The following is a 15,368-nucleotide window of genomic DNA, read 5'->3' as shown; positions in this document are numbered from 1 at the left end:
CCTCCTTGACAGTGCAGCTCTCCATCAGTACATTACTGTCTCTCTCTGACAGTGCAGCTCTCCTTTAGTCCACTACTGACTCTTCCTGATAGTGCAGTGCTCCTTTAGTACATTACTTACCCTCACTGACAGTGCAGTTCTCCATCAGTACATTACTGACTCTCCCTGACAGTGCAGCTCTCCTTTAGACCATTACTGACCGTCCCTGACAGTGCAGCACTCCTTCAGTACATTACTGACTCTCCTTGACAGTGCAGCTCTTCTTTTAGTCCATTACTGGCTTTCTCTGACAGTGCAGTGCTCCTTTAGTACACTGCTGACCTCTCTGACAGTGCAGCTCTCCTTCTGTACAATACTGACTCTCTCTGACAGCGCAACTCTCCTTTTAGTCCATTACTGATCCTCCCTGACAGTGCAGCTCTCCTTTTAGTCCATTACTGACCCTTCCTGACAGTATAGCTCTCCTTTAGTACACTACTGACTCTCCCTGACTATGCAGCTCTCCATTAGTTCATTACTGACTCTGCCTAACACTGCAGTTCTCTGTTAGTCCATTACTGACTCTCCCTGAATGTGCAGCTCTCCTTTTAGCCAATTACTGACAACCCGTGACAGTGCAGCTCTCCTTTAATCCATTACTGACCCTCCCTGACAATGCAATTCTCCTTCAGTACATTACTGACTCTCCCTGACAGTGCAGCCATCCTTTAGTACATTACTGACACTTCCTGATAGTGCAGCTCTCCTTTTAGTCCATTACTGACCTTCCATGGCAGTGCAACTCTCCAGTACATTACTGACCCTCCCTGACAGTGCAACTCTCCTTCAGTACATCACTGACTCTCCCTGAGCAGCTCTCTGTTAGTCCATTACTGACCCTCCCTGACAGAGCAACTCTCCTTCAGTACATCACTGACTCTCCCTGACAGTGCAGCTCTCCTTTTAGTCCATTATTAACAATCCGTGACAATGCAGCTCTCTTTTAATCAATTAGTAACCCTCCCTGACAGTGCAACTCTCCTTCAGTGCATTATTGACTCTCCCAGACAGTGCAGTTCTCCTTTTAGGTCATTACTGAATCTCCCTGACAGTCATGTTCTCCTTTTAGTCCCTTACTGACTCTCCCTGACTGAGCAGCTCTCTGTTAGTCCATTACTGATCCTCCCTGACAGTGTAGCACTCCTTTAGTACCTTATTGACCCTCTGTGACAGTGCAGTTCTTCTTTGATAGAGTACTTACCCTCTTTGACAATACAGCACTAGGGAATTCTTGCACCTCTGATATTAATGGAATGGAATTGGTAGGTTAAAAAATAGAGTTCCTATGATGTGTACGGATTTATTTTCTAACCCAATATATGAAAAAACACCTAAGAAAGAAAGTTTTGCTTTTGGATTTAGTAGTGAACCAGAGCAGATAAGCAAAGTAAAATAAGTGGAATATCTAGTCAGTACTGTCCATAATGTAATAATATATTTTAAGATGATCATAGTGAAGAACATAAGTATGATAAAAAGTACGTTTACAGTTTGGAAAAAGCTGGTTTTGAGGGCCGATGCTTAGAACGGGCTGAGAAACTAAATTGGGCAAATATTGACAACCAGTGATATAGGACAACAATGACAAACATTTAAATCGATGTTCAATGGGGTGCAGGAAAAGTATTTCCACTGAAAAATCAAAACAAATTAAACACTGGTGAGTTTCAGCAAATCTATAAAGACATAAGGGAACAATTGAATGTAGAATATTGCTTTCAGTACATTGACAACAAAGGAATACATAATAAGAAAGAATAAGATAAATTAGGAGAGAAGTCACAAAGTAAGAATGCAACAAAGAGCAACTAAATTAAATTATTCAAAGAACATAAAAGAAAATGTTAAATATTTTACAGATGCATCAATAATAAAACTAAGTCGGTGATTGAAACACTAAAGGATAGACAGGATAATTGTTAGTTAGGTGTCTGTCCATCTCGTCTGTTCACCTCTGGTTGTCTCCAAGTAATCTGATCAGCTTGCAAGCATTCTTACATCACAGATATGGGTGACCTATTGGTTGTGTTCTGATAGCAAACTTACCATAAAGGCTTGCCAACTGTGATTAAGAATGTTCCTGGAAGTTTCATCACAAATTATGCTTCCATATCGAGGCATTAACTGTCCACTGGTGCCATCCTTATGACATATTGCCTTTCTATGCCAATTATGGAGTCATAGAGTCATATAGCACGGAAACAGATCCTTCGGCCTAATGCGTCCACGCTGACCAGTCATCTCAGTCTGACCTAGTTCCATTTGGCCCATATCCCTTTAAACCCTTCCTATTCATATATCCACATACCCATTTTAAATGTTGTAATTGTACCCACCCCCACCACTTCCTTTAGCAGCTCATTCCTCTGCGTGACAAAGTAATCTCTCAGGCCCTTTTTAAATCTTTCTCCTCTCATTTGAAACCTAGTTTTGGACAACCCCATGCCAGGAAAAAGACCTTGGCTATTCACCCTACCTATGCCTCTCGTGATTTTATAAACCTCAGTGAGGTCACCCCTCAGACTCCAATGCTCCAGTGAAAAAAAGTCCAGCCTATTCAGCATCTCCCTTTAACTCAAGCCTTCCAGTCCCTGCAACATCCTTGTAAATGTTTTCTGTACCCTCTCAATTTAACAAAGTCCTTTCTGTTTTAAGTAGATGAGCATGAGGCTGGGAGAACACAGCAAGCCAGATTGCATCAGGAGGTGGAGAAGTCAACATTTTGGGTATAACCCTTCTTCAGGGCTGGAGGTTGGTGTAAAGGGAGGTGCAGATAAAGGGGGTGGAGTGGGGGAAGGGTAGTGAGGTGGGGATAGGTGGAGACAGGTAGAGTGTACGATCTGGTTTGTCGATGGGAGGAATGAATCTGGTAAGTAGTTGAGAGGAATGGGAGGGAGGACGAAGGGGTAAGGTGTCAGGGGATGGGAAGGGAAGTTATTTGTAATTGGAGTATTCAATGTTGAGTCCTCCAGACTGTAGGTGACCCAGGCAGAAGATGAAGTGTTGTTCTTCCAATTTGTGGTTTGATTTGTTGTGCAATGGAGGAGGCCAAGGATGGTCATGTGGGAAAGGGAAAGGTATTGGGAAAGGGAATTAAAATGAGCAGTGACTGGGAGTTCCTGTTGACCCCTGCAGGTCCGGCTGAGATGCTCGGTGAAACATTCCCTTAGTTCACATTTGATCTCCCCGATGTAGAGAAGACCACATCAATACAGTGGTCTGCAGGTGCGACCAGATCTCCCGGTTACTGCCCATTCCCTTACCAACATGACCATCTTTGACTTCCTCCATTGCACAACAAATCAAACCACAAATTGGAGGAACAAACCTCATCTTCCGCCTGGGCAGCCTACAGCTCGGAGGACTCAACATTGAGTTCTCCAATTTCAAATAATGTCCCTTCCCATCCCCGACTCACTTCCTAGTCCCTCCCACTCCCTTCCATTCCTCTCGACCATCCACCGGATTCATCCCCTCATCGACCAACCAGGTCGTGCCCTCTACCTGTCTCCACATAACCCCACCTCCCAACCCTGCCCCCCACCCCCCATATCTACAACTCCTCTTTACACCCACCCCCAGTCCTGAAGAAGGGTTACACTGAAATGTTGACTTCTCCACCTCCTGATGCTGACTAGCTTGCTGTGTTCTCCCAGCCTCCTGCTTGTCTACCTTGGATTCCAGCAACTGCTGTTTCTTTTTGGCTCTAACCTTTCTGTAGAAGGGCAACCAGAATTGTACGCAGTATTATAAAAGTGACCTAACCAATTCCTATATAGCCGTAATGTGACAGCTCAAATATACTCAATGTTCTGACCAATGAAGACTGGTGTGCATGAAAGGATTATAGCTGAAAAGGAACAGTACTTTCAGATACAGCCATAACACAACTTACTTATTTGTACAAAGTTAAAAAAATCACACAACACCAGGTTATAGTCCAACAGGTTTAATTGGAAGCACACTAGCTTTCGGAGCGACGCTCCTTCATCAGGTGGTAGTGGAGGGCTCAATCCTAACACACAGAATTTATGGCAAAAATTTACAGTGTGATGTAAGTGAAATTATACATTGAAAAATTGATTGTCTGTTAAGCCTTTCATCTGTTAGAATACAGTGATAGTTTCACTTCTTTCATGTGTAAATCACAAAACCTTTTTTTTAAAAAGTTGCATTTTCGGGTTAGCTGTTAACAATGGTGATAGCTAGACAACATGTTGAAGGTGTTGGCCCCCTGTGTTCTCTGTCTATGCCATGATGTTTAGATTGATTCTACTCTAAAAAGTGAGATAACAGAGTTTTACATAAATTCATGCAGTTTTTGAGCTCAGAGTTCTACATGAATGCATGCAGTTTTTGTAAGTACAATGTAACCCTGCAAGTACAAATTCACCCCACAAAATATATGTGTGCATGTGGGTCTTTGTCTGTCTATGTGTGTCTGTCTGTCTGTCTGGGTTGGGGGTTGTGAGTGTGAGAAAGTGTGTGTCTGTGTGTAGTGAGTGCAGAGTGTCTTAAGTCTGTGAGGGGGTGCATGTGAGAGTATGGAAATGTGTGTGTCTGTAAGGGTGTGTGTGGGTGTCTGTGTGCGTGTCTGTGTGTATGTGTGTCCGTGTATATAAGAGTGCCTGTGTGTGTGAGAGTGTGTGTGAGTAGGAGTATCTGTGTGTGTGTATATAGTGCAGTGGTGGTCACCTATAATGTGACCTGGTGTTGTGTGATTTTTAACTTTGTACACCCCAGTCCAACACCGGCATCTCCAAATCATACTTATTTGTAAGTTTATTCCAATCAAATTAATTTTTTCAATGATGTCTTTGAATGTTTGTAACTCATTTCATCATATGAAAAACATTGGACCTAAATTGTTTATTTTAATTCAGCAGATGTCAAGTTGCAAATACAAATAGCTAAAAATAAAAGCACAGAATTTGAGCTACCAATTTGGGCAGGTTTGGTCATACAATTTGAAATGAAAACAAGCATTTGAAAATGAAATATGTAAATTTTTTCTGTTAAAGAAGGATTCATGCTGTAACAGCACAAGTTATACATTTAATTTAAGTGGATTTCAAAATTCAATCTACATTACGCATTGCCTTTTTTAAAAAGTGAAATGTTTTGCTGTGATATGTCAGTTTCTCCCCTATCAAAGAAAGGAAGCAATACTTGAATAAGAATAAAATCAAAATCTGTATTATACAAAAATCTAATTGAGGATTAGAGTCAGTGTTATAGAAACAGTTAGTTGCAGGGGGAATGTGTGTTGTATCAGCGTTAGAAATGCAGGTCCCTTGAAGATATACTAAAACAGCTCCAGAGTTGATTGACAATAAATTGTGCTCATCGTTTTTATATAAAAGTGATTATTTCCTCCCCAGTGTGGAGTTAGTTTCTGGACAGGAAAAGATGGAACCGGTACTTGTACTAAACGATAGAATTACTGAAGCCTAGTATACTGATTGCTTTTTTAAAAAATTTACATTCCCTACAGTGTGTAAACAGGCTCTTCGGCCCTAACAGTCCACACCGGCCCTCCGAAGAGTAACCCACCCAGACCCATCTCCCTCTGACTAATGCACCTAACACTATGGGCAATTTAACATGGCCAATTCACCTGACCTGCACATCTTTGGACTGTGGGAAGAAATCGGAGCATCCGGAGGAAACCCACGCAGGCACGGGGAGAATGTGCAAACTCTACACAGACAGTTGCCCAAGGCTGGAATCGAACCTGGGACTCTAGTGCTGTGAGGCAGCAGTGCTAACCACTGAGCCACCATGCCGCCCCTAACAAGTCCGCACCGACCCTCTGAAGACCAACCCACCCCAACCCATTCCCCTACATTTACCCCTTCACCTAACACTATGGGCAATTTAGCATGGCCAATTCATCTAACCTGCACATTTGTGGACTGTGGAAGGAAACCAGAGACCTGGAGGAAACCCACGCAGACACGGGGAGAATGTGCAAATTCCACATTGAGGCGGGAATTGAACCCGGGTCTCTGGAACTGTGAGGCAGCAGTGCTAACCACTATGCCACTGTGCTGCCCTTTAACAGCTCTCTACCTATCCTGTCACCCTTAATGACTTGTGCCCAATATATAATAGGTGTGTCTGCTCCTGCATACTCTTTGGAATAGTAGCCTTTATTTGATAGTATCTTTCCATATTACTTGCCCCAAAAGTGTATCACCTCACATTTTTCCGCATTAAACTTCATCTGCCAACCCAGCACAGGCAACCTATTTTCAACTGTTCACACTTTCTGTTGGCACGTATCTAGCACTCACGTCTGTCAATCCAGGCTTACTATCAGCAATCTCTTTCTTTTCTATCTCTGGGCACCCATCTATTCGACTTACTCATCTTCTCCACCCCACCCTGAAAACAGTATAAATGTAATCATTTCCCAACAATTTTCAGCTCTGAAGAAACGTCGCTGGACATGAAACATTAATTCTGATGAACTCTGTTTCTTTCTCCACAGATGCTGCCAGACCTGCTGAGTTTCTCCAGCAGTTTCTATTTTTAGTCCTTCAGGGTAACCTGTTTGAAAGGGAAATATTCTTACAACCCCCAGAGGAAACACAAGGAATAGAGGAAAAGCTTCAGAAATTACATAAATGCATATATGGATTAAATTATGCTTCTTGATTAGTAATGGAATCAAGGATTATAGAGAGAAGAGAGGAGAATAGGGTTGAGAAACGCATCAGCTATGATTGAATGGTAGAGCTCCAGTATCTTATGACCTTATGATCCTGTGTTATTTTTCAGTAAGGGCACTCTGTTAATGTTAGCATATTCATAACTGAAGGTGGATCCAGTAGTGTTCCATTGCCATTATAATAGAAAATACTTCCGCATCTATGTGGGGGAAAGGTTTCAGAGGGAAAGGTGGAAACTGGCATTTGTTCTAACTTGTAGATGTAGAATAAATAAAACCCTTGTAAATCTCTAAAATAGTTTGCTGATTATTCAAGTATGGCTATTGGTCTGTTAAAAATTTTGTAACAGTTTTTCAGCTTACATGTGGATTGATGGCAGGATTTCATCAAAGCTAGACTATGTTCAGAGCGTTAATATATTACATGCACATCTTCATCAACTTTTTAAAACATAAATTTCCAAGATTGCAATGAAAATTTTCTATATAAACTTGTTTTTATAATTATGCCTTCTCCCACTGAGGACATGAAAATATTAAAAATACAAGCAAATAAAACTAAAGTATACTTATCGGTACCGGGTTATATCTTCATGCCTTGGTCCAATGGTTCTCATATCACTTTCATTGTAATTATTTTTCATTGGTTGCCACCCCACGTTTTGCATGTTATTTTCACTCTTTAAATAGGATCTTGCTGCCCACATTAATGCTAGACAGAGACAGGATTTTCTCAGAGGTCTCCATCTAAGCTAAAATTGCTCTTGCCCCAATCAAGAGGATGTGGATTTGGTAGCTCTACTTCACCAGCACAGTGAACCCAGCAACAATGTGAGGAAAAATGGACAGGTAAAGGTAATCCATGACATTTTGAAATAATACATCAGATTATAGACCTGGAGGTGTTCTGCTGCAAGCCATGCCATAGGTTATCAGTGCATGCGCGATGGATATGAATGAAGTAATGGCAGAGTGAGGGCACTGTGAGATGCTAATGACCTACTGTTGGTCGTGAATTTTTTTTCATCTCTTCCAGAAGAAATTTGACACATTCGTAAGACAATGTTGCATCCAAATGGAACAAAAAATTGTATGTAGGAAAGGACCAGTTGGTCCATTTAGCTTTAACATTATGACTAATATTTCTCCTTTATGCCCTGAATCTTTCCCCCAATTCTTTCTAGCCCCAACTATTTTACTCATCCTTAATTCTTCTACTCTCTACCTAAGCCTACCCCACACTTCCTTCAGTCTTCCCCAACCTCCCCTACTCCCCTACTCATTACCTTGTAATCTGCTGAGAGAGACAAAGCTAGATATATCTTGTAATCTTTACACTATTGCCCAAAGTAAGAACTGCAGCTGAATGATCAAAACAGACAATAAGATTCATTTAGTTATAGCATTGACCCCAATGTCGAGGATTAGTTGTGATGGGTTCTGCTTAATTAAATGTTGAATGAGATACTTTGGCGAAACAGTTTACTTTTCTCTCATTATTTACCTTTCAAGCAGTGAGATTTTAGGACACTGAGTCTGTGCACATATGTATTAATACTGACATCAAAGCCAGAAAATCAAACAAGGTTACTAGAAAGTTTAAATGGAGCAAAAACACCAACTTTGATTAGTTGAACTGAATGACCAATTTCTGTGCTTTACGTTCAATTTTTGTTACATATTTTCCCTTTACAATCAGTGTAATTCTATTTAAAACTAATTCTAATCCCACTTCCATATCCTTAATGTTTATTGAATTAGTTTGCTTGTTTGCTATTGAAAGATGCAAAGTTTGTTAATTGGATTCTCTTTCTGTGTCTTCTCATGGTGAGTTGTTTTCTGTCAGGTTATTGCTCCATACTTCAGCTTCAATGGCTTCTTTTGGCTGTCCGGGTAAATACGAAAAACGCTTCTTGCGTCTAAAGATTACAGATATAAATGTTAGTCAAGTGCAGAGTGGTTCCTTGGTTACAGATGGGTTCTGTTCTTGAGACTGTTAGCAAATCAATTTGTATGCAAGTAAGAACACAATGCAAGAAAATATAAAATAGCCATTTATAAGTACAGGAAATGTTCATGTTAGACCTGTAAAATTACACCCCTGTATGGGATCATGTTCATAAATATGAGTGTTTGGAAGTTTGGGGGTTTGTAAATCTGGGAGACCTGTACTATAAAGAGCTTGATACTTACCTACACATAATGTATCACTATGAACAGTTTAAAATAGTGAAAAACAAAAATCTCTTAAATGTGACTTTTTTTCTCTGTTCTAGAGCTTTTAAATGAAAGTTACATATTCCATCCAGGCCCCAGGGAGCAGCAATGCGTATTTAGCTCCTTAATATAGATAAATAACAACAATTTACATTTGTATAACACCAATAAAGTAATTAAAATGTCACAAGGTGACTTACTGGAACACTAAAAAAAAACACAATTTAGTACTGAGCCACATATTATATCTAAGATTTAGCCAAACATGTAGGTTCAAGGAGTTTCTAAAAGGAGGAGAGAAAGGTTGATAGACAGAGAGGTGTCACGTCCAAACTCTGGAGTTTAGGACCCTGACAGCTATAGCAATAACTACCAATGTTAAAGCGATTAAAATCAGAGATGCTTTAAAATCCTAGGGATACCTAGGGTTATATGGCTGGAGGAGATTACAGAGATAGAGAGAGGCATGCCAGGGAGGAATGTGAAAACAAGACATGACATTCAGGAGGCCAGGGAGCCAGGAAAGGGTGGAGTAAAAATTCTATTAGTTGTGATTTGTATCAGAAAAATAGAGAGGGATGACCTAAGTTCATGAGAAATGATAAAGGCAGTAGTCACTTGTGAGAGTGATGGACAAGCCCCCAGGAGGAACCACATGGTAAAATGATGTATAACAGAGGAAATTATGGAAGCTTGTCAGATAATCGTAATGTTTATAATCTATTTATAGTCTGCAAAAAACATTGATCATAGAATAATTGAATTGAATTTTATATTCAGTTTGAGGGATGAGTGTATCTAAGTCTAGTATTTTAAATTTAAATAAGAGTAATCATGCACGATCGAGAAGTAGTTAAAGTGAGGAGGCAATTAATATTAAAGTCAGTAGAGATGCAATGGCAGGGACTTAGGGGAGTATTTCAAAATAAACAGATAAGATCCCTTCACATCAGAAGGCTTCCAATGGGAGGATCCACAATCCAAAATGTTTAAGCAAAAATGTTAAAGAAAGTTGAGAAATGTTAAAGAAAAAATGTTAACTTTAAGAAAAAGCATGTAGTTATGCAAAGATGGCTGGCAGGTCAGAAGATTAGACAAAAATAAAGAACATCACAAATGACAAGTGTGTACAAGAAAATTTTCTGATTCATTATGTGGATGTACCTACTAGAGAAGGTGCAAAACTTGACCTACTCTTGGGAAATAAGGCAGGGCAGGTGACTGAGGTGTCAGTGGGGGAGCACTTTGGGGCTAGCGGCCATAATTCTATTAATTTTAAAATAGTGATAGAAAAGGACAGACCACATCTAAAAGTTGAAGTTCTAAATTGGAAGAAGGCTAATTTTGATGGTATTAAGCAAGAACTTTCAAAAGCTTATTGGGGCAGATGTTCGCAGATAAAGGGACCGCTGGAAAATGGGAAGCCTTCAGAAATGAGATAACGAGAATCCAGAGACAGTTAGGGTGAAAGGAAAGGCTGGTAGGTGTAGGGAATGCTGGATGACTAAAGAAATTGAGTGTTTGGTTAAGTAAAAGAAAGAAGCATATGTCCAGTATATGCAGGATAGATCAACCAAATCCTTAGAAGAGCAAAAAGGCAGGAGGAGTACTCTTAAGAGGGAAATCAGGAGGGCAAAAAGGGGACATGTGATAGCTTTAGCAAATAGGGTTAAGGAGAATCTGAAGGGCTTTTTCAAATGCATTAAGGACAGAAGGGTACCTAGGGAGAGAATAGGGCCCCTCAAAGATCAGCAAGGTGGCCTTTGCGTGCAGCCGCAGGAGTTGGGGAGATACTAAACGAGTATTTTGCATCAGTGTTTACTGTGGAGAAGGACATGGAAGATATAGAATGTGGGGAAATAGATGGTGACATCTTGAAAAATGTCCATATTACAGAGGAGGAAGTGCTGGATGTCTTGAAACTGATAAAGGTGGAAACATTCCCAGAACCTGATCAGGTGTACCCTAGAACTCTGTGGGAAGCTAGGGAAGTTATTGCTGGGTCTCTTGTTGAGGTATTTGTATAATCAATAGTCACAGGTGAGGTGCCGGAAGACTGGAGGTTGGCCAACGTGGTGCCACTATTTAAGAAGGGTGGTAAGGACAACCAGGGAAATGTAGACTGGTCTGAGGGACAGGATTTACATGTATTTGGAAAGGCAAGGACTGATTCCGGATAGTCAACATGGCTTTGTGTGTGGGAAATCATGTCTCACAAACTTGATTTGAGTTTTTTGAAGAAGTAACAAAGAGGGTTGATGAGGGAATAGTGGTGGACATGCTCTGTATGACTTCAGTAAGGCGTTCAACAAGGTTCGAGGAGAAAGTGAGGTCTGCAGACGCTGGAGATCAAAGCCGAAACTTTATTGCTGGAACAGCACAGTAGGTCAGGCAGCATCTAGGGAACAGAAGATTCGACGTTTCGGGCACATGCCCTTCTTCCTGAAGAAGGGCATGTGCCCGAAACGTCGAATCTTCTGTTCCCTAGATGCTGCCTGACCTGCTGTGCTGTTCCAGCAATAAAGTTTCGGCGTTCAACAAGGTTCCCCATGGGAGACTGATTAGCAAGGTTAGATCTCATGGAATACAGGGAGAGCTAGCCATTTGGATACAGAACTGGCTGAAAGGTAGCAGACAGAGGGTGTTGGTGGTGGGTTGTTTTTCAGATTGGAACCCTGTGACCAGTCGAATGCCACAAGGATCGGTGCTGGGTCCACTACTTTTCATGATTTATATAAATGATGCGAGCATAAGAGGTAGAGTTAGTAAGTTTGTAGATGACACCAAAATTGGAGATGCAGTGGACAGTGAAGAACGTTACCTCAGATTACAATGGGATCTTGATCAGATGGGCCAATGGGCTGAGGAGTGCCAGATGGAGTTTAATTTTGATAAATGTGAGCAGATGCATTTTGGGAAAGCAAATCTTAGCAGAACTTATATGCTTAATGGTAAGGTCCTAGGCAATGTTGCTGAACAAAGAGACCTTGGCATGCAGGTTCATAGCTCCTTGAAAGTAGAGTCGCAGGTAGATAGGATAGTGAAGAAGGCGTTTAGTATGCGTTCCTTTATTGGTCAGAGTATTGAGTACAGGAGTTGGGAGGTCATGTTGCAGTTGTACAGGACATTGGTTAGGCCACTGTTGGAAGATTGCGTGCAATTCTGGTCTCCTTCCTACTGGAAGGATGTTGTGAAACTTGAGCGGGTTCAGAAAAGATTCACAAGGATATTGCCAGGGTTGGAGGATTTGAGTTAAAGGGAGAGGTTGAATAGGCTGGGGCTGTTTTCCCTGGAGCATCGGAGGCTGAGGGTGACCTTATAGAGGTTTATAAAATCATGAGGGGCATGGATAGGATAAATAGACAAAGTCTTTTCCCTGGGGTGGGGGAGTTCAGAACTAGAGGGTATAGATTTAGGGTGAGAGGGGAAAAATATAAAATAGGTCTAAGGGACAGCGTTTTCATGCAGAGGGTGGTACGTGTATGGAATGAGCTGCCAGATGAAGTGGTGGACGCTAGTAAAACTGCAACATTTAAAAGGCGTCTGTAGATTAGTTTGGTTTATCTGGTCGGCATGGACGAGTTGGACCAAAGGGTCTGTTTCCGTGCTGTACATCTCTATGACTATAAAAACTAAAAAAATTAGAGTACAAGAGAAAGCTCCCTCAAAAATACAATCAGATGAGAGTTTTTGACATTTTTAGAAAAACAGTTAACAAAGTGGTCCTATAAAAAAAACCGAGACTGAGGAACTATTCAGGAAAAGTACAGTGAAGGCAGACGATCTCAACAGGTATTTTGAATTTGTTTCATTATAGAGGGTACAACTAGCATCGCAGAAATAGGTGTGAATCAGGAAATTGACAGGAGGAATGAATTCAAGAATATCACAATTACTAGGCAAAGATTTGAGGTTTGACAAGTCCCTGGGTTCTCATAGACATCAACTTAGGACCTGAAAATCAATAAGACGTTGCATTGGTTTTCATCTTCCAAAATTCCCTAGATTTAGGAAAGGTTCCTTTAAATTGGAAAACAGTAATGTAACTTCTTTATTTAAGAAAGGAGACTGAAAGCAAGAATCTGTAGACCAATTAGTTTAACATCTGGCATGGAAAGATGTTGGTAGTTATTAAGAAAGGCATTTTAACAGAAGGCATTTAACATTTGGACAGAAGTTTGGCTGTCTAACAGGAAATAGAAAATATGAAACGTAAATGGATTATCTTCTGGTTGGCAAAAAATAATTTGTGCTGTGCCACAAGGTTCATGTTCCAGAGCCTCAACTTTATAATTTATTTGTATATAGCTTGGCTGAAGGGACTAAAAATTTATTGATGTCACAAAGATAAGAAGGAAAGTAAGTTGTGAAGTGGATATAAAGAACCTACAAAGAGATATAGATAGGTCAGTTTGGGTAAGTGGGTAAAGAACTCGAAGATGGAGTATAATGTGGGAAAATGTGAAATTGTCTCTTTTCTCAGATATAATAAAAAAGAAGCATATTACATATGCAGATTGCAGCACTCTGAAATGCAGTGGGATCCAGATGTCTTACTGCATGAATGACAAGACATTAGTATACAAATACAGCAAGTAATTAGGAAAGCTAGTAGAATATTATTGTTAATTAGTAAGAATATCTTGAATATTGTGTGCAGTTATGGTTTCTTTATTCAACAATGTACCAAAACTTGGAATTGGTTCAGAGGAGGTTTACCAGATGGATATCTGAAATGAACAGGCTGGCTTATGAAGATAGGTTGATCAGACTAAGCTTGTTACCTCTTGAGCTTTTAAGCGTGAGGGGTGACTTGATTGAAATATATAAGATCCTGAAGGATCTTGACAGGGTGCATGTGGAAGAGATGCTTCCTTTTGTGGGAGAATCTATAACAAGCCTCACCCATTTCAGAAAGTGAGAAGTCTCCTTCTCACATTTGGAATTCTCTCCCTCAAAAGGTAATAGAACTAGTGTCCTTAACTATTTTAAGGTCATGGTGGATTAGCAAGGAGGTGAAATGGTACTGAGGGTAGATGGAAATGTGGAGTGATTAGATCAGCTATAATCTTAATAAATGATGGAGCAAGCTCAAGGTGCTAAGTGGCCTACTCCTGCTCCTAATTTGTATAAGAGTGACAGATTGAAGTGTAATTGACAGGAGTGATATGGAATGACATTCACTGTAAGTTAAGACACAGGGCAATAGAGTTTTGGATAACCTAAGGATAACACTATACAGAAGGGCCTTGAATAGTCAAGTCTATAGATTCAAAGGGCATGGATAAGACAATAGACAATAGGTGCAAGAGTAGGCCATTCTGCCCTTCGAGCCTGCACCACCATTCATTATGATCATGGCTGATCATCCTCAATCAATATCCTGTTCCTGCCTTATCTCCATAACCCTTGATTCCACTATCCTTGACAGCTCTATCCAATCTTCAATCTTTCTTAAACAAATCCAGAGACTGGCCTCCACTGCCTTCTGGGGCAGAGCATTCCACATACCCACCACTCTCTGGGTGAAGAAGTTTCTCCTCATCTCTGTCCTAAATGGCCTACCCCTTATTTTTAAGTTGTGTCCTCTGGTTAGGGACTCACCCATCAGCGGAAACATGTTTCCTGCCTCCAGAGTGTCCAAACCTTTAATAATCTTATACGTCTCAATCAGATCTCCTCTCAGTCTTCTAAACTCAAGGGTATACAAGCCCAATCGCTCCAATCTTTCAACATAAGATAGTCCCGCCATTCCAGGAATTGACCTCATGAACCTGCACTGCACTCTGTCAATAACCAGAATGTCTTTCCTCAAATTTGGAGACCAGAACTGCACACAATATTCCAGGTGCGATTTTCAGAAGCAGATGAGCTGAGACAGCGATGAAGTTGAGAAATTTTATGGAGGTTGGAGTAGGTGGTCTTAGAGAGGGCATGAATATGTGTTTGGAATCTCAACCCAAGATCTAATGCAACAACAAAATTGCTAATAGATTAACTGAATCTCTGCCTATTGCCAAAAAGAGGGAGAGAGGTAGTATGTAGGAAAAGGTATTTGGAGCATGGACCAAAAATAATGGCATCAGTCTTCCTGATATCTGATTGGAGGATGTTTCTGCTCATCCTGTATTGGATATTGGATAAAACAATGTGACAGTTTACTGACAGTGGAGAAACACTGCTGAGGTAGAGCATCAGTATATGCTTGCAGTGTCTGCAGCCAGAAGTGCTAAGTGAATGATCCATCTGAGGTTCCCAATATCATAGATCAAAGCCAGCTCCCTGGCATTATGAGGGAGCAGTACTAGCCACTGAGCCATCATGCCACTCTAGTGAAGTGAGAGTGACTGCTCTTGACTCAGCATAGTATCAAGTAGCCGCAGTAAAACTGGAGTCACTATTGTAAATTTGAAAACTACTTTATAAGGTATGACAGTAG

At 40.7% G+C, this 15,368-nt stretch overlaps 1 protein-coding gene across 1 annotated transcript in view; it reads right to left on the bottom strand.

The window, feature by feature from the left end:
- Positions 1 to 4,803: 4,803 nt before the first annotated feature.
- The window catches only part of lyve1a (lymphatic vessel endothelial hyaluronic receptor 1a), a 72,915-nt gene continuing 62,350 nt past the window's right edge, over positions 4,804 to 15,368 (bottom strand). Inside the window, exon 6 of the mRNA XM_043705688.2 lies at positions 4,804 to 8,631. Within this exon, the coding sequence (XP_043561623.2) occupies positions 8,535 to 8,631 (97 nt within the window). The 3' untranslated portion in view covers positions 4,804 to 8,534. The remainder of the gene's footprint in view (positions 8,632 to 15,368) is intronic.

Source organism: Chiloscyllium plagiosum, unplaced genomic scaffold (genome assembly GCF_037043375.1).
Source record: "Chiloscyllium plagiosum isolate Xiang-an unplaced genomic scaffold, Cpla_swu_hap1 HiC_scaffold_18, whole genome shotgun sequence".
Taxonomy (NCBI): domain Eukaryota; kingdom Metazoa; phylum Chordata; class Chondrichthyes; order Orectolobiformes; family Hemiscylliidae; genus Chiloscyllium; species Chiloscyllium plagiosum.
This window is presented reverse-complemented; position numbering and strand designations above follow the sequence as displayed.